Source organism: Amblyomma mixtum, chromosome 3 (assembly GCF_055824585.1).
Source record: "Amblyomma mixtum isolate Tamu chromosome 3, ASM5582458v1, whole genome shotgun sequence".
NCBI lineage: Eukaryota > Metazoa > Arthropoda > Arachnida > Ixodida > Ixodidae > Amblyomma > Amblyomma mixtum.
In genome coordinates this window covers 189380495-189399185 of record NC_143014.1, presented here as the reverse complement: position 1 = coordinate 189399185, position 18691 = coordinate 189380495, and the positions used below count along the sequence as shown (strand labels likewise).

General features: G+C 43.0%; 1 protein-coding gene across 1 annotated transcript in view; it reads right to left on the bottom strand.

The window, feature by feature from the left end:
* LOC149353034 (uncharacterized) overlaps nt 1-18691 on the bottom strand; it is a 174630-nt gene that overhangs the window by 7999 nt on the left and 147940 nt on the right. Inside the window, exons 44-54 of the mRNA XM_089582230.1 lie at nt 12187-12252; nt 12025-12102; nt 11193-11347; nt 10988-11067; nt 6455-6582; nt 3973-4176; nt 3733-3806; nt 3554-3655; nt 3292-3462; nt 2344-2484; nt 2177-2258 (exon numbers count right to left, since the gene is read on the bottom strand). Of these exons, the coding sequence (XP_089438356.1) occupies nt 2177-2258; nt 2344-2484; nt 3292-3462; nt 3554-3655; nt 3733-3806; nt 3973-4176; nt 6455-6582; nt 10988-11067; nt 11193-11347; nt 12025-12102; nt 12187-12252 (1281 nt within the window). The remainder of the gene's footprint in view (nt 1-2176; nt 2259-2343; nt 2485-3291; nt 3463-3553; nt 3656-3732; nt 3807-3972; nt 4177-6454; nt 6583-10987; nt 11068-11192; nt 11348-12024; nt 12103-12186; nt 12253-18691) is intronic.

Here is an 18691-nt window from a genome sequence, read left to right as displayed (position 1 = left end):
CATAGTCTTGGACGCTATCAGAATGTCATCAAAGTATGGGTAAACACCCTCAATGTTTGCAAACATATCATCCATGCAACGCTGCAAAAGTTCTGGAGCATTTTTCAGTCCAAATGGTAGCCGCAGGAAACGGTACCTGCCCCAAGGGGTTGCGAACGTACACAAGAGCTTTCTTCAGAGAGAGTAAGCTGCCAGAATGCCGATTTGGCATCAAGCCGGCTGAATACAGTGCACCCACATAAATGAGCAAACAGTTCCCCTTGTGTTGGTATACGGTAGTGCTGGCGCTTGATAGCACTGTTTAGATGCCTGGGATCGAGGCAGATTCGTAAGCTGCCGTCTTTCTTGGGTACAATTACCAATGGGTTCACCCAGTCAGTTGGCTTCGTGACTTTTATGATGATAGCATCCCGCTCCATCTTCTCGAGCTCTGCTTTAACTTTGTCTTGAATGGCCAAAGGGATTTTGCGTGGTGCTGCAATAGTAGGAGTTGCACTATCTTGCAGCACAATGCTGACAGTTCCTGGAAGCTGGCCAATCCCAGTGAACACATCTTTGAAGTCCTTAATGATGTCTTGAGCTGTGACATCGTCAGAACCACGCTGAGGAGTACCGGCTGCATTTCCTGAAGAGGCGAGATGATGAAGTCGATGAATCAACTGTAGCTGCTGGCATGCCTCAGCACCAAGCACAGGGAACACATCAAGGTCTGCGACAAGCTACTTCAAGTAACAGCTGAGGTTTTGTGTTTTTGTCTGCAGAGTGCACTCACCGCTGACCGGCAGTCGATCACCTGTATACGTAGACACCCTGATGCAAGTCGGATGCAGCATTGGTTGATCACTCCACTGTTGAAGCACATGCTTTGGAAGAATGTTCACATCAGCCCCGGTATCAAGCTTAAACGTCACCTTGTGGTTGTGGACGACGAGTGTAGCTGTCCAGTCCGATGTTTTGACAGTACTGCCCGCTGTCAGCTCCCCAACAAAGAAGTCATCCCGGTCAAGCGTCGACACGTTGTGTGGTGGTCTAGTCTGCGTCTGTTGATCACCACAGTCAGCTGGTCTAGCTGGTCTTGCTCTCCTCTGACGGCACATAACTGCAAAATGTCCAAACTTGCCACAGCGAAAACAGTGCGTTCCATATGCCGGACAGTTGCGCGGCGGATGATTGCTCCCACATCTCGAGCATGAGAGTGTAGTCGGGGTCGGCGTGCGGCCTTGTTGCGGCGGTGGCGGACGTCGGTCATTCACGAGCTGGTGGCGTTGAAAATTACCGGCCCGCCGACTGTTGCAGCGAAGTGCGTCGACCTCTATCTTTGGTTCAGTCGCCTGAAGATTTTGCAAGTGCTTTTTTGAAATCTCGGCAGCTTTGCAGATTGTGATGATGTGTTCCAACGTTAAGTCGTTTTCGCGGAACAGGCGCTCCCGAAGCGCAGAGTCCCGAATGCCCACGATGATTCGGTCACCAATCAGTCGATCCGCTATGCTGCCAAAATTGCAGCGCTTGGCTTGAATTCGCAGTTCAACTACGAAGTCGTCGATTGACTGTCCCACCTGCTGGGTCATGGAGTTGAAAATGGCGGTGGCTTGAGTAGCGCTCCTGTAAGGCTTATAAAGGGCGTCGAACTTGTCAAGAATGTACGCGACTTCATCCACTGGTTGTCCGTCTGGTTGCGTAGGAGGCGGCGGGAACGTTTGATATATTCGTCGTGCTTGTGGGCCAAGAACGTGCAGAAGTAAGGCTTTCCTAGCTGCGTTTGGCTTAGCTGCGTACTCACAAGCTTGCTCATATATGCTGTACGACGAACGCCATTCTTCCCAGGTCGTCGCTGGGTCATCTGTCGGCTCAAACGGTGGCGGTTGCTGCAGAAATACGCCTGCCATGTTGCGCTGCTTGTTGCGGAGTCGTTGCGGAGACTAGGTGTTCACTTGTACTTCTGACACCATGTTATGTTTTAGTAAAAGTTTAATGACGTTACGTACTACAAGCCAGAGCGGCCATGGCGAGTTCCCGCGCTCTTTGTCTCTGACCGGTTCCCCCAGTGTCCAAGCCCTGGACTGGACACCCACACAGATACTGCACAGCACACGTAGGGGGCGCTAGCTACTGGTTTAAAAATGTCATACATAACACTGGGAAGAATAGCACACAGTAACTAGAAGTTATTGATCACCTCTTGCATCTTTTCTGGAGTGTTGAAATCGCTGCACACAAGGCGAAGCAGTTTTCCTGGTGTACGAGAATGCTTGCCAAACCTGGAAAAGAGCAAAGGATCAAATGCATCAGAGGAAAACTACGTGAATAGAGAACTGGAAGTTGTTTTTTGACTCTTGCACTTACTTGCTGATAATGAATTTCCAATTGTCTTTTAAAAAATTCCAAGCAAGGTCATGTCCCTTTGGGTTGCTTACAACAGTCCCATAAACAGTACCAATGTCTTGTCCTCTTATCTTTGTCTCATCTAATGTATAGTTTAGGTACCTGCAATAAATGTTGAAATCCTATAGTTAATTATTTAAATACTTACAGACAACACATATTCTAAGAGAAGGCTGAGAGTAACAAATCCAGTGATAAGTGCAATCACATAAGAACTTGTCATTTGGCTACATATAGCTCTATCAGACAAATTTTGACACGCCATGACATGTGCTCAGTGTGACTAAAAGCAAAGGTCTCATTTTGGCAACCTTATTTTTTTCGGCAAGTGCAGTATTATCGCTCTTAACATTTCTCAAACAGATTACTACCTATATGCGCTTGCAAGGATTTGGTGCCATATTGTTCTAGCACTTGGGCGGATATAATCTTTGTCAATTTTATTCTGTTCCTATCACTTGCAATGGCGACTGAGTGATCCTAGCAACAGCACGAGAATGGTAGCACTTGAACAATTGACAAAAGTCTAAAAGAAAAAAATAAAATAAAATGGCAGTGCAACAGCTACATTGTCTCATCCTTAGCTTTTTCTCAGAAAAAAGAGAATCGTAGTTCTGTATGACTTCGAGAATCTCTATGACTTGCAACAAGTTCAAAGTGAACGAACTGAGGTTTCCGCTTCACAGTAAATCAATGCATCTTCACACAGAGTACTGGGCTCGAACAAACATTCAGTGTACGTAATTCTTGGCATCAATGGCTAATTGGATCAATTTTTAGCATTAGTGGACTCACACCACCTTGAGAACTGACCTCCTGCTGCATACTATGTGCTGCAGCTCATATTGAGTACAGTAGTACCTGACGATGACTGCAAATTCCGCATAACAAAAGGGCCTTCCTACTCACCTTAAGAGTATTGTTTCATCTTGCACTTGTCCAAGCCCAGTCATTATCTTGATTTTTTCTGCATGGCTAGGTTCTTGAAGATATTTCTGAAATACTTGCTGCCATGTGCTTTCATCACCAATTTGTCTCATACCATAGTGGAACACAATGCTCTTGAAGTTTGGTTCAAGTCTAGAGAGCAAACATTTGTGCAAAAGTCAGTTTTTTCTCTGACCTTTTGGGATCGAAATGGACAATGAGATTCTGCAAGGCCAGTACTCACGATTCTCCATTCAGCCAACTTCTGAAAGCATCACTAGCAACGCGTAGACAACTTTTTTCACCACTTCTGCATGCAACCTTAAATACAGTTGCTCTTCTTAGCCTGCAAATTTTAGCAAAGATTCAGCAATGACCAGTGTGAGAAGTCAATTAATATCATGTAAAGATAAAAGGTATTACCTTTCTAAGTGAGTTCCTGTGTCACTAAATTTTACACCCTTCAGAGCTTCAGTGAGCAAGCCCCTGACAAATGCCTGCAAAAATAAGTAGAACTGCTCAAAAAACAATTATTTCCTTTTCCCAACATGATTACAAAAGTGGCCTTCCTTTAAAATTCAGTGTTAACTTCTCCTTTGTCAACACAATATGAAGCATGTTTTCATGAAAGTTTGATGAACCAAGAAAAAATCAGCCCATTACCTTGAAATGCTTTCCTGTCTCCGTACCAGTGAGGCGATGATGAAGGAAAGAAGTTGCAGTGGAAAACATTGCCCATGGCACGTAGTGGTTCTCCTGAACTATGTACCTGCTCAGGTTCAAAGCAGACATGTAGCTGAGATGTCCAGCCCTAGCCAGAAAAAATGCTTCCACCAGCAATTCTCCCCTGTCACCTGGTGTAAAGGCCTGTGAAATATACAATAAAGTTTTACAAAAAGAACCTATTTCCACATGCCATTTTAGTGCTGACAAGTGAAGTCATTATCTACAACAAGATTCAGCTGAAGCAGTAATCACATGACACTCTTTCTGCAACAGATTTACCTTGCAACATCAATGACAGTCTTTAATACCTTTTATCAACTTCAGACAAATAAATTAGATATGTGCTTGTCATCTTTAGCATGCTTTACAGGCACATATGCAGTGTTGTAAAGACAAGAAAACATTGTATCGAGCAATGCAGCCATTTAAGTGCCCTAGTCTAGCCAATATCCTAACAATATTTTTTGCATTGGTTGTTTATACGTTGATATCATGAAGCAATTAAAGGTGTATGTTTGTTTGCAACGAGTTGACTTTTCTGACGTTTAGCTAGGTATGATTCATTTATATTATTATTGTTGTCTCCAATTCTGACCAATCACAAATAGTTGCAGATAAAGCTGTAGTACCAAGCTGGAGACATTCTTTTCATTTCCATGAAGGGGCTAAAACCCTTACAGCAAAGTTGCATAATCTGTTCAGTATGAAGGGGCATTGCTCATGGAAACTGCTACTGAAAGAAATTTTCAACAGTGATTTGCATCACCTGAGTTATCAGTCACCAAACATTGCCCCTTAACAGCTCTGAGGCTTTTTGTTTCCTCTTGTTATTTCTACTATGCTGGAGGCATATATCTGTACCAGCACTGTGAGTCGCTTGTAATGTTCCACCCAGCATGCTTTCTTCACTCACAAAAGTAAACCAATTATGGCCAATTAATGCACAATTTATTGCACTTGCTTAGAGTGCTATCACTCTACTCCCATTAGAACTAGTTATTCATGACACTGAAGAAAGTTCAGCTAATATAAGTGCCATTTGTCTGCCACGACATATCAGGAATAAATGATGCTCAAGAGCACAAAGGGAGGGAGAGATTTGAAGCAAGGAGCAACCTATCTTCGGAGCAAGAGCTTACGTTCGTGCTCTGCATAGAGCGGCTATATTTGTATACTTTCATTGGCATTGTGACCTGAAGACTCAGAAGATTATTTACTATATTTTATGTGTACGCCATGGCCTCCTAGGTCATCCAGCAAAAATGTAGTTGAAACTACACTTTCAGAGTAAAAATTCATTTGACGATTTATCTGGAACAGGTGCTTCATTGATGATCTTGCTTCATTGATGCAATTGATGATCAATCCCTCGAAATTTAAGAAATCTATAGAAGAGGGGAGATGGTGAATAAGGCACTGAACTGCGTTACAGAACCCACTAAATTACAAGCAACTGCAATAGCCCCCGTCAGGCAGCAAATTTAATGTAATTTCCGACGAATGACATTAGCCTGAGTTGACATCCTTGTTTGCACCGTTGTCACGTGACTAAAGCTGTAATGTCATTTGCGCTGCTGAAGCCTAAACCCAAGCCCGCCTTCGTTCGGCACTGCGTGTTCCGCCTACAGTCGCCTATGGTTGAAATAACGCAGCAGCTGTGCTCATAAGTTGCATTACCGAGAAACGTAATCGTTGGCCAATTTTTTTTTTTCAGTAAGTTGCTTTCTTGTGCTGAGCTTCTACTGAAGGTTGTTTTTGGAAACAGCTATAGTGCTTCAACTGTTGCAAATTTTACAGCAGAATAGATACCTTCAAGACATTTAATTATGACATTTTAACTGAACAGAACAGTTGTTACTAATGGCATATGTGTCACAATTAAAGGCTCGCATTATTTAATACAGCTTGAAAAATACCATCGTCCTTCAGTGTCATTCAGCACCAGTATCACTACATGAGCTACAATGTTAAATTTGAGGATGGTTGGTTAATAGACTTAGCACATTTTCTCATAACACTCTTTTATTGCAATCATAGCTAGCAAAAAAGTGCAGTACTGATTACACTGATAACTACTCAATTGCTGTACCATACCTAGCTCTTTCAGCATTGTTCTCCACTCATAATTACGCATATATCAGACACTGCACTGTCATACATTAGTGTGATACAGTTCTTCTCAGCATGCTTTTCTGGCTAATTATGACATTTAGAACCCTTGTAGTGATGCCTGTATCATTCAGTCCAGTCTAGGGTCTATACTGTTTCTGGTTACTGGCAATGCACTCACAAGCCAAAGCACAATCCTTGTCTGAATGAGTTGGCATGTGTACTTGCAAAACACTTCATTGAAACTGTGGCACGAATGGAAGGCAAGTATAAAAGAGCGCCGGCATTCAACTCGGTAAAAAATACTCACATTAATGTCTCGTTTCAATACATCTTCAAGCAGAAGGAAGTTTTTCTTGTCATACTTGACAAAAAAGACTCCAGTCATGTTGTTGTTGAATTTAACCCAAGCATTTTCAGAAACATCAATGATGAATGCTACAAAGTAAAAAAATGCAATTATTAGAAGTTTAATTTTGCTGATGTCAGTAGTAATTCTTCACACACTATGAATAAATATGATTTGTGCATTATTTAATTAGTTCAATATTGTGGCATGAGTTGCTGTTGTGGACACTGCAAGCGCACAGCAAATTTCTTCACTCTCTAGGTTTGAATTGTTAACACATGCTCAGATGCCAGCTGAAAGGATGATATTTTGCCACTAGTAATTTTTGCCATCTACAACACTAAAACATCTACATGTCTGTGTAGTAGCTTACTCGTGATGTTTTTATAGATATATATCTGCAAAAAATCTGTACAGCTCAATTTCTAAAGCCTTGCCTATGGCACTTGTGGCTATGATGAGCCAACAGAACATCTATTCTGTGAAAAACTAGTATTTAGTGCTGAAGGACAAATATTGTGCTGTGCATTAGACTACCTTTTCCTCACCCACTGATAGAAAGCAGAGTACTGAAATGATGGCCCCACCAGTCATCAGCACTGAGGGCTTGCCAGTTATTGTTCCCCTTCCTGAGGGCATCGTGGCTGCATGACAGGTTGTGACCTTGCCACATGCATGTCTTTAATTGAAATCCTCCTTAATCACCCTTCAATTTCTTTCCCAACCTCTCCTCTTTCCCCTGTGTGTGGTAGCCAACCAAAAGCATCTTCTGGTTAACTTCCTCGCCTTCCCTCTTCCTCTCTCTTTCTTACTCTATAGCTCTGTTCAGGTGTTTTTTTTTTTGCTGCCAGTTCAATACAAATGTTGCACACCAGCTCATTCAATGGTATCTGACTGCTGATAAAGGAGATAAAAACGAGAATGATGTTTCATGCATGTACAGTGGGGTCCCCTCTACTTGATAGCCAAACGAGATGCAAGACACACCACAAATTTTAGAGACATTAAATCTAATTAGGCAGTTTTTAGACAGGCCCTCATATGAACTTCATTTAGCAGCTAATATTCCTTCTTAAATTTGCCTTTGCTGACAGTAAAAAGATTAGAGACAAACCCCTGTAGAGGTAGCAGGTGTTTCACTGAACACAATAAGAAATTCCGAAAAATAATGAGGTCGAAATAGAAAAAAACTTTTCAGAAACAGTCAGCCAAGGCAGACATCAGTTATTGTAAGTGTCATAATAATTAGGTAGCCAGTGAACTGAGATTCACTAATTAGCTTTTATGCAGTCTGGTGATAAATGCCAATGGTGACTTAGAAGCCACAGGCAAAACGATCTCATATCAGTTTTTAAAACACAGAAAAATCCATTCCCAAAGCCCTTCAGCACAAGGAAATGTGGTGCTTTTTCCCATACAAAGCCGAAACTGAGTGCATGAGCTGCGCAGGACATTCAGTGCAAATGAAACATCCACTGATGAGGTATCGCAGTGCCTGTGGCCCCAAATTCAAGACTGCCTGTGCTATTGTACGAATACATTCACTTCCTTTTGCTTTGTCACTTGATGCAAGGAAAAAGACAGTTATTACCAACTATGTGGCCATTATTTCTAAGAGTGATGAAGCAAAAGAAAGTGCATGCTGTGGTACAATAGAGCAGGAAGTTTAAATTTGGCTCCGTAAAACATGTCACCAGCCATGGATGTTGTGTTTGCTTTGAGCTTCTTGAATGCCTCAAACGTTCAATTTTGGCTTAGTAGAAAAAAAGCATTGAATTTCCCTGCACTGCAGGGCTTTAGAATGACTTTTCAGGGCTTCAAAAAATTATATGGCATGATCCATTTATGAACTCACCATTGACATAACCATTGCACTGCATTAAATAAAAGTTAATTAGCTAGAAAATTAGAATGTTTTTTAATAACTGATGTGTATCACAGCTGACAGTTTGCCCCTGGAATGATTTTCTTTCTGTTTCGAACACGCTATTTTTAGGAATTTTTGAAAGTTCCCACTGAAATACGGGCTATAAAGATATTGTAAAATCTCAATGATACGACTTTCCTGGGATCATAGAGAACAGTTATGCTAACTGAAATTTGTGTAATTCAAAACATTAACATTCCATAAATGAAACTGCATTTCTGTATACCGTATTTACTCGCACGATGAATGCACTTTTTCCCCAAAAATCGTAAAATTTCGGGGGTGCGTTCATTACATGTGGTAAAATATACAAAAAAAAATGAAATAATAAAAACATGTCAAAAAGTTGGCTGGTGCAATAAATACTTCACCCGATATGGATCACCTTCTAAACAGAACAAAGCACACCCTTCAGCATGATTTCCGTGCTCAAGAACATATATATAGTCCACAACATTTATCTTAAATGCATATATATAAATGTAGCGGGCTGTAATGCTCTCCAAAGAAAGCAGAACTAGAGTTCACTCTAGCACAACTCACAGTATTCAGTGTAAAGCTTAGTTGCAACAAGTTGCTACAAAAAGTGGGTAGAGGCGGAAGCGTTTTCCGCACCACCTTCGCTGTTTCTGTGGCACTGGTGGTGTCACATATATTTGAGTACTAATTACCAAGTGATGGCAAATCACTAATTAATTGCTAATTACTGAGTAATACCTGAATGCTAATTAACTGCTAATTAATGCCGCTTAAGCTTCGCCTTTAGGAGTGGAACGCGACAGCGCGTTGTAGCGCTGCCAGGGAGTCCACCGAACGCCACCACTCGTTCGGCGCGATGCCTTGCCCTTTGAACGCAACGTTTTTTGAGGAATGGAAATGGCGCAGTAATTCTCTGTCATCTCGGTGGACACCTGAACCGCACCATAGAGGAAGGGAGGTGGGAGTGAAAGAAGATAGATAAAGAGGAGCCGTAATGAAGAAAATGAAAATTGCATTTGAGGAAAGGAAATTACGCAGTAACTGTCTCACATATCTCGGTGGACACCCGTCAAAATTCAGGGGGGCACTTTTTTGACCTAAAGTGTGGTCACTGATGTGTGGCTAAGATGTTAAGCTTCGCCCCTAAGAGTGGAACGCGACAGCGTCTTGCAACGCTGCCAAGGAGTCCATAGAACGCCATCGCCCATTCGGTTCTACGCCTCGCTCGTCGGTAAATTGGTTTTTGAGGAAAGGAAATGTATCTGTCTCTCATTTGTCGGTGGACAACTAAACCTCGCCGGAAGGGAATGGAGGAGGATGAGGGTGAGTGAAGACACCGTATTCACAAGACGCGCCTTTGTTCATTCCAAACCATCGAGCTGGCATGGCGGTGTGGATAGCGTGCTCGTCTCTCACGCCGAATACCGGGGTTCGATTCCTGAGCTCGACCAATTTCTTAATCGCTTTTATTTATTTATATGGCCTGACTAGTAAAGCTAATTAGACTAATTGGGTAATTAAGCAATTAACTAAGCTCAGTTCCACTTACTTGGAGCATCACTATACGATCCCCTCAATTGGTTGTATGGTTACTAGCCAAAGTGCAATTGGCCCCGTTTGAAATTCGCGCACTGTGACGTCACGACCGTTTCCACCAATTGAAAAGCGTGACATTTTCTGTCGACAACTGCTGCTTACAACGATGAGACATTAAAGGCTTCCGCCTTAATAATTAATATGATAGCTTGAATAGAGCGCCTTTCTTTAGTGACTAGGCATGGTTTCTATTGGTTCTCGGATTCCACAGGGAACATTCTAATTGGCTTTTCGTCCCTTAGGGTGAAGCATATAGGAATAGTAGCCTTGACAGAGACAGTGCTTTACAGAATTGTGTAGTTCTCGCGGTGTTAAAAAGGGTGCCTTCTAGTACTAAATATCATCATTAGCAGACAGTGCACCAAAAGAAAGGGGTGCATTTATTAGCAAAGGAAAGAAAATTGTACTTTTTGGCTGGAAAAGCAGGAGAAGCTTTCATCATGAAGTAAATACACTATTTCTGTTGTTTATCTTCGACCAAAAATATCTGCTGGCACTCAGCTCCACTCTTTTCTTCACTTTTAGTGAGCAGACTGTTTTAAGGCACGTAAAGAAAAGCGTGATGACATACTCATGCTGCCAGAGCTTTCAACATGTCACCAAATGTCAAGAACGTGCAGAATTTCGGCTAGACATCTGTTGCCAACTCTGCAGTCCCTCTCAGCTTCCTTTCGTTTCATTGATGACGTTGCTGATTATGGTAATTATGCCAATAGCAAAACCTCTAGTGACTAATTAGTACGATAATGCTTCAACTTCAACTTGTTCCTTGTTTTATTTATCAAGGCCTTCCTGGAAGATGTCGCTGGAAGCACACTGGCGAAAGCACTAGGAGAAGGCGGCTTTCTCTATATGATTCCATGACATGGATGCAATGGCTAGGGTCATATGTGATCCTACTACTCTGATCCTCTTGTATACAACGTTCCTAGAGTTCTATTTGTAATAAATAATTTTCATGTGAATGAAATTGTTGTTCTAAGTTCACTTACTTTGCTGAGGTTTGGACAGCCAAAGCAGACCTGTTTTGCCTTCACTGGTATGATATGTGAGAGGAATTTTCCAGATGTATCTGAAAAATAAACAAGTCTGAGTGAACAGCAGCAGCGATTTCATAAAGGGCAAATTTCAAACTTGAAAAAGTTAAAGTGGTCTAGCTTTTGGCTTGTTTACCTATGCCAAATTGCTGACACTTACCTGAATGGTGTTGGCTTGCGGTTTATGGCAGTGTCTGGATCAATCAAAAACTGTGACTGCCTCACATTGAAACTTTTTCCGTTCCTTTCCACAGTAACAAGTGGAAATCCCATTTGCTTGGTCCAGCTTTCCATAATGCTAGTTACACTTAAAGCCTAGATAAAAAAGTAAGTCATAAGTGAAAAAAGAAAACAAAAGCCAGGAGTCTAATACGTAAACAAGTCCTTTTTGAATAAAACAATGTGGTTTTAATGTTCTTTAAAGCACACCCTTCTTCAAACATCACTTGAATACAGCATATAATTGATGCTTACACAGCTTGTTATACTGAGCCGAGAATATAACAACATAAAAAAATTGGTTTTTGAGGAAAGGAAATGGCCCAGTATCTGTCTCACAAAACGGTGGACACCTGAACTGTGCCGTAAGGGAAGGAAGGAAGGTGGGAGTGAAAGAAGAAAGAGAGAAAGAGGTGCCATAGTGGAGGCTGCCGGAATAATTTCGACCACCTGGGGATCTTCAACTTTGCACTGACATTGCACAGCACACGGGCGCCTTTTGCATTTCGCCTCCAACGAAGCGCGGCCGCCACGGTCAGGTTCTGACATAGGTACTCCGGCTTGGTACATGAGCGCCTTAACTACTGAGCCACTGCGGCAGGTAATAATAACATGAACAGAATAAGGTTTCAGCCATTTGTAAAATATTTTATAGAGTATAACAAACATGGACTTTATTTTGCTATAACTCAATTTAATGACTAGTTCTTTTTCTATTAAAAATGAAATCAACATTTTATAGGCGAGCCAAGAATATATAAATCATCACTCACGCTAGATGATGATGACTCAAGCTCATCCCATAGATCAAATGTTATAGTGTTGGCAAACTTGTGCTTGCTTAGGTATTTCTAGATGAAGAAAGTAAACAATTAGCTTGCTACCCAATAAGACATTTCAAGAAGACTAAGAACTGGAAGGCATAACCAACTTACAGATATCCCATTCTGGAAGTCTTCTTTTGACAAAAAACCTTCTAACATGCGAAGCACTGATGAGCCCTGTAAAGGTATTTATATTTGTTAGAATCAATGAATGTCATGCATTTTTAATGTGACACAGCAGCTTTCAAAATACTTTTTTTATCCTCTACATATCACAAAAAGAAACACAAATTGTCTGTATCTATATAAAGCTCCTGCTTCTACTTTATAAATTAAAATTCCGTAATTTCAGTGCAGACTTATTTATCTTTCAGTGTCATTAACTCTATGTTTGCACAAATCGGTATAATAGTTGGCACGATAACAGACACCAGCACACACATCTTGTTGCCATAAAAACACTCATATATACTTCTCTATTCTAGTCTCACCTCACTGTACGTCAGTGTGGGGAAATACGTCAGAAAAAAACCTGAATTGACGGTCTTACAAAAGAAAGCCGTGCGAGCAATACAAAATGTCCATTTTCTGTCCATTTTCAAGAACAAACAGAAGAAATTTTTAAGAAACTTAAAATACATAAAGGTGCAGATGTGGCTAACCACAAATTATTAAGATGCTATAAAAAGGCAATACACGGAAAACTGTAATCTTGTTAACCTTGAAAGAACTCAAAGCGTGTATCCATATTGACACCAATCCCTACGGCAAATACCATTTTTGCACTCACAGTACGGTTGGCAACACGCAAGTTGTACCCTACCTAACCTGATTATTTCAATCAGCAGGGTATCGATGTACTCTTGCTAATGATCTGTGCCCCAGCGAGCTATTCTTGTCCCCATTATACATCACATTTTACTAGACAGAGGAGCACTAATTAATCAATTCATCATTGTCATATTGTTTTAACGCGATAGTGTTAAAGGCCCCCGTCACACCTAGGTGGGCAAGCTAGGTCAAGTGACGTGGGGTCATCACAACCTGCCCACGTAGTTTGTGAGCATACTGGCACGTGGGAGTTAAATTAATGGTTGATCAATGAAAGGTTGCTTGGGAAGAGCAACTTGGGTCACGCAACAGCCATTGGTGGCAGCACCTGCCATCACAGGGCAGTGGTGCATCCCATAACTACTGTACCACTGTGCAAGGAATGGTATGAGGACTCCCAGGGACATATGACTAACATTGAGAATGACTGAGTTTGCATATATGGGCATTAATTCATTAACACTATCACGTCATATCCTTAAGACAGAGCTTAAGTGTCCCCTACACATTTTTGTGTCAGAAATATATTTTATTCACTTCATGGGACTACCTTCTCTCATTGTTTACATTTTTTATAACCATGCACAGTCTTTTCCATAATATTTTATGCAATCATGAATGACAAGTCGAAATGGTATTCTTCTTTTTGCAACCCTGTGCAGCGATGACACCTTTCCTCATTTATTATTGCAATGTTTGCTTTTTTTTTCATTTTTCTTGTATGTAATTTACTTGCATAGCCTGTCACTGTGCAAGGGGTGGATGGAGCTCTTGTCGATCTGCGAAGAAGCACATTTTTTTCCATCACCCTTTTTTACCACCTGTACTTTTTTGGTGAAATAAACATTGATTGATTGGTTTTGGTTCCACCTACCAAGTCCTATCAGGTGCCCATGACTTACTATGAAGAAAAAAATGTAGTTATTTCGAACTGATGATGCTAGCCGTCAACTCATATGAGCTAGCAAAAATCGCCAATAGGCAGATTAAAAGACACTACTGGTCATACTAAAGTTAGTTAGTTAGTTATATTGATTTTAATGGCGCAAAAGCAACTGAGGCTATGATGCACCAAACACAAGGTTGGAGTTTTTGTTAAAGGTGAAGCTTTTTATACTTAGAGTTTACTGGTCATACTAAAGGCATTCCTATTCAAACTGTGGCACCTTTGCTGATGAAGGTGGTCTAAAACTGGGCCCCCTTCAATGGTACCAAATGCCACATTCATGAACAAAGAAAAAAATGGAGCAACGCTCATGGAGTGCTAAAGGCATAGAGCTGTAGGAGAACTTGAGAGAACTGAAGGGGGCATTGCTGAGAAGGGAGGTACACCACACATGCTCTAACCGAAGCAATGCTGACTTAAAGAAGCTGCACCTGATGTTAGCTAATTTCGACAACTAAAATAAAAAAGTTCCTTGCATGTAAAAATGATGGGTCATTGATTTGTCTGTTGTTTTACTGCCCATTGTACTGGCCCTGGTTAGAAACTAAACATTCTTACATGAATGCCGATTTGTTAATTCAGTTGCTGATTATCTGGTGCCACGTGCATCTTCCACAATAGACCGATTTCACAAGCAGTTGCGCTACGCCACCGCCGCCGCGATGCACTCTGGGAGTTGTGGTACTCCGGCCGGCGGCCGCGTCGGCGCGGTGCATGGCGCACGCGCAAGAAGCAGCCCTGTTTGCGTCGCCACACGGTGTTTCTCTGCATGAATGCTAGATTTGCGGCACTGTGGACACCTCAGGGGTGTCATGAATTCCGACAACTGTGCGAAGCAGAGGGTCCCGGATTTTCCGTTTTATAGAAGAGAAAAAGTACCCAAGACATTACGTAGAAGCTGTTCACGAAAGGCAGGTGAAGAAGTCCTGCTCAGTGCATTTAGCCGTATTGTCCCTGTTGATCAGTGGACATTGAAAAATTTTCAAGTTCTGAAGCTGTATGAAATGTCTTTTACGCGCCGCTCAGCTTTGAGGCGGTCCCTTAAATTGTTAAAAAGAAGGCGATCGGATTTGCCTTCGTGCAGCGTCGTCAAGCCGTCCTTGCAGAGATTTCTGCCCGGTGCAAGGTTGTAAGGGAACAAGTGTGCTCAGATTTATTGTCATATTCAGGAACCCACAATGTTCTTTTGATACACGTATTCACTCCTCCCAACAAACACAAAACCTCCTCAGAAACTCCAAAAAAGGATGGAATGTCCCAGTCCCAGTACAACGTTTATCAAACGTTTCCAGACCATAGAGGCACGACATAGAAACACAAGCAAAAAGGCAGTGCTCCCACTAAAGGTCTAGAAACGTTTTTTCTGGAGTGTTAAGCAGCAACAAAAGCGAGTTAATGCATTTTCGTCCCAGAAATGTAACTGGGCATAACGTTTTGGGACCAATGATTTTCAACAAGAAATAAAAATCGACTGCTCGCGCTCTCTTTTCTCTCTCCTTCGCGCCACAAGCTGCGGGGAGAGAAGGTTTTGCTCTTGCACTCGTCGTTTTGAGAGATGAAACGGCAGTTTCATTCGAACAGCCGAAGGAAGCGGTTAACCCCGCATCTCTCTCGGTGCATGCGTTTCTCGCACGTGCCAGGCCGTCGGCTCCATGCTGGAGGCAGGCGGCGGCGGTCTGCATTTTCATCGCGCCGCCGGCAGCGGCGGTCAACATCTTTCCCGTCTTCTAGCGTTTTCCCAGCTTGCGCCCAACTTCAAAATTGTGTGGTGGTCCCTCCAGGCGTCTCCGACTATCGGCACTCCTCGCTGCGCCGCTGTCTAGCAGAAGTGCGGTAATGGCCTCCCGTCGCTCGCCCGGCTTCCTCGCTGGACGGACGCCATTTTGCGCACGCTTATTCGCGCTGCCCCAGATGTTCGAGCACAAGCCCCAGCGCGCGGCAGTTCTTGCTCTCGTCACTGCGCCAACTGGGCTGTCGTGGACTTCGTAGCTACGGATTCACGGAAGTTTTCCCGCGCACGTCGGCGTGCCCACACCATTCCTTTTGGAACTGATGCCGCGGCTGCGCATCGCAAGTCCTTTGCGCAGCTCCACGGCCCTACTGATGCCGCTGTTCGAGGCGGCGTTCGTGGCAGCGGAGTTCGTGGCAATAGGTGACTCCTCGCACGCACCCTGCATTCCTCAGCGCCTCCGATGACTGCAGCACGTTGGTGGTGGCAGCGTGGCCGTCTACTACGGTCTGAGGCGGGAAGGACCTTCCGAGACCCACCACTCTCTTTCTGCGAGTGTCCATGGATTAGCCTGCTCTACCAACTTCGCCACCGCGCAGCCATCCTGCCGCAGCGGTATAGTTTGTGCAGTGTTCGCGTGTTTATATTGACTCTCTCCCACTGGATTAATCGTGCCTTGATCTCGACTCCCACGCTGGACTGTGCCGCATGCGCGGTCTGCCGCACCATGGATGCAGCGCGCCATCGCACGTACCTGAGCACGTTCACCTTCCCGCCTGGCTCCAAGCAGTCTTATCCCCACACTTAGTCGCAAGAAAATAAAACTCCCAGGATCGTTACGAGGGTGTAACGCGTAGTTTGAGCGCTCGCTGTGCTGTGAGAAGGCGCAGGACAGAAGCCTGCGTTTAATTTATGGTTTCAGCTGTTGCAGCCTTGTATTTCATCCCTGGGTTTCCGTAGGCAACGTCGTCAAGGTATGTTGGTTTATTTTAATTATTTATTTAATTTATTTATTTAAGCATACTGCAGGACCTTTTCGAATTTTTTTTTATTTTCGCTTAGTAGAACTAATATTTTTTTTTCTGTTTTGATAACACGTCGCTGAAGCTTGCTCCGATCCGAGACTCTAAGCGTGAGGGGGGTTTCAACTTGAAGAAAATCCGTGACCTGAAACTGCGTGTCTGCAGCGTACGCCCATCTCGTCTTTTCTTTTGTCACCGAAGTTGCTCTTTACATACGTTTGCTTTTGCATGTGCATATCTGCTTTTGAAGCCCTTAGAATGCTCGTTTAAGGTGCATCAACTTTCAGCCTGTATTCTGTTTTACTTGCTTCATATTGCAGATTTCTCAGGGCTGGAGAAAAAAGTGGCCATCATATGCATGGCGCCGTAGTGTTATGTACACTGTGTATTAAATGGTGCATACGTTTGCGTCTGCTGTTTGTATTCATTCAGATTTGCGCCGTTGAACGTAAGTTTTTCGGCACGGACTTTCAATTCGGTCTGTATTGTTTTTCTTTGACTGAAACATGAATGCATTTTGATTGTGGTGGTGTATGGTGCGGTCGCCGGCATGAACGACAGGATGCAATTCGTGCTAAGAGCACACCTAGTAAACTGAAATTACTTCTGTATGGCGCTGCTATTTGCTCTTATATGAGCCAAATCGGGTGACTTTTTGAGTTCATATTTCCTTTGTGTGAAAAATGCTAGGACATTTCACGTAAACGGATAAGTGCAGAACGGCCGAGCCAGCACGCATTCAGACGAGTGGAAAGGTGGATTACACCACCTGTAACGTAAGTATGCACCTGAAATTTGGCACATATGTGCGCTTGGATGCCTGCAGGCTGCACGAAAAATGAGGAATAATTTTATTGAACCAGAGCCGAGAAATCGAGCATTAACCTTTTGGGGCTTTCCATGGGACGCACAACTTTTTGGACATTGCTAGTTGTGGGGACGTTTTCTAGATGTGTTCGGGAAAAATGAGCACCTCCTGGGGAGATTCCAGATGTCCCGATGGGTCATTTTTGGGAGATTTTGAGGAGGTTTTGTGTTTGTTGGGCTGATGTCTCGAGCTGCCATACTAGCGGTAATGCTTTCTCTATTTCACGGAATGAGAAAGTGAGGCTATAAAACTGTAGGAACGTGGAATATTTCCAGCTCACTGGTCGTTGAGCATAAGTGGCATTCCAGTATCAGCCACATACCATTTATGCCGGGATATCATCCACATTTTGCCCGTTGTTTTCGAAAAAAAAAGGCCATCTACTGTACTCGTACTGCGAAAATAGCGAGAGTGAGTCGTACGGGAGACGCCCTGGCAGAAGATTATATTAACCTAAATAAAAAAGTAATTAGTGTAGCAATAATCAAAATAAAACTATTGGTCACGAAATTAAAAACCCCTAAACCCTAATTAAGCGTACTCAAAAGCTCCCCAATTGGCTTGTCTTTTTCTCATTTTGTACTGAACACAAGCATTTGTCACATCTCCATTTAGAAAAACGGCATAGCTCGCTCGAATGCTCATCTTTCCTGCTGGTGACCCGCCGAGCACGTCGTGAATACACTTATGTGTTTATGTGAATAAAAAAAACTATCGCATGGCCAGTTTTCAGCAAGGGCTATGACGAAAAAATAAAGACAACAAACGCTGTGTGACACGTCTATAGCGAATGCCTAGATGAATACAGTGAATACTGGAACAACTAAATGTGGTGGCAAGAAATGTAAATACTGTCCGAAGACGTAAATAAAATCGCGTGCATCGCTATGCGTTGAAATAATCTGCTGACAAAATTAACGAAAGCGGCGGTCAAGCGCGTTTGCATCGTCACCTGCAGCATTTTCCAAAGCAAGGTTCTAGTAACAAGCGCAGCGTCGCTACCACGTTCACTCCACTTCAAGGGGCAACTGACCACCCTCTCTGCGCTGCTCCTACTGCGATCAGCATTGCACCCCTCGAAACTCCGCCGTGGAGTCTCTGTTTCCTTTATAGAGCTCAACACAATAAACGAAACTGCGGAAAGTGCGGCCGGGTATAATGCTTGTCAAGGCGCAAAGTAATGTGGGCTGTCGTGCAGACGACGCCACGAAGGACTACAA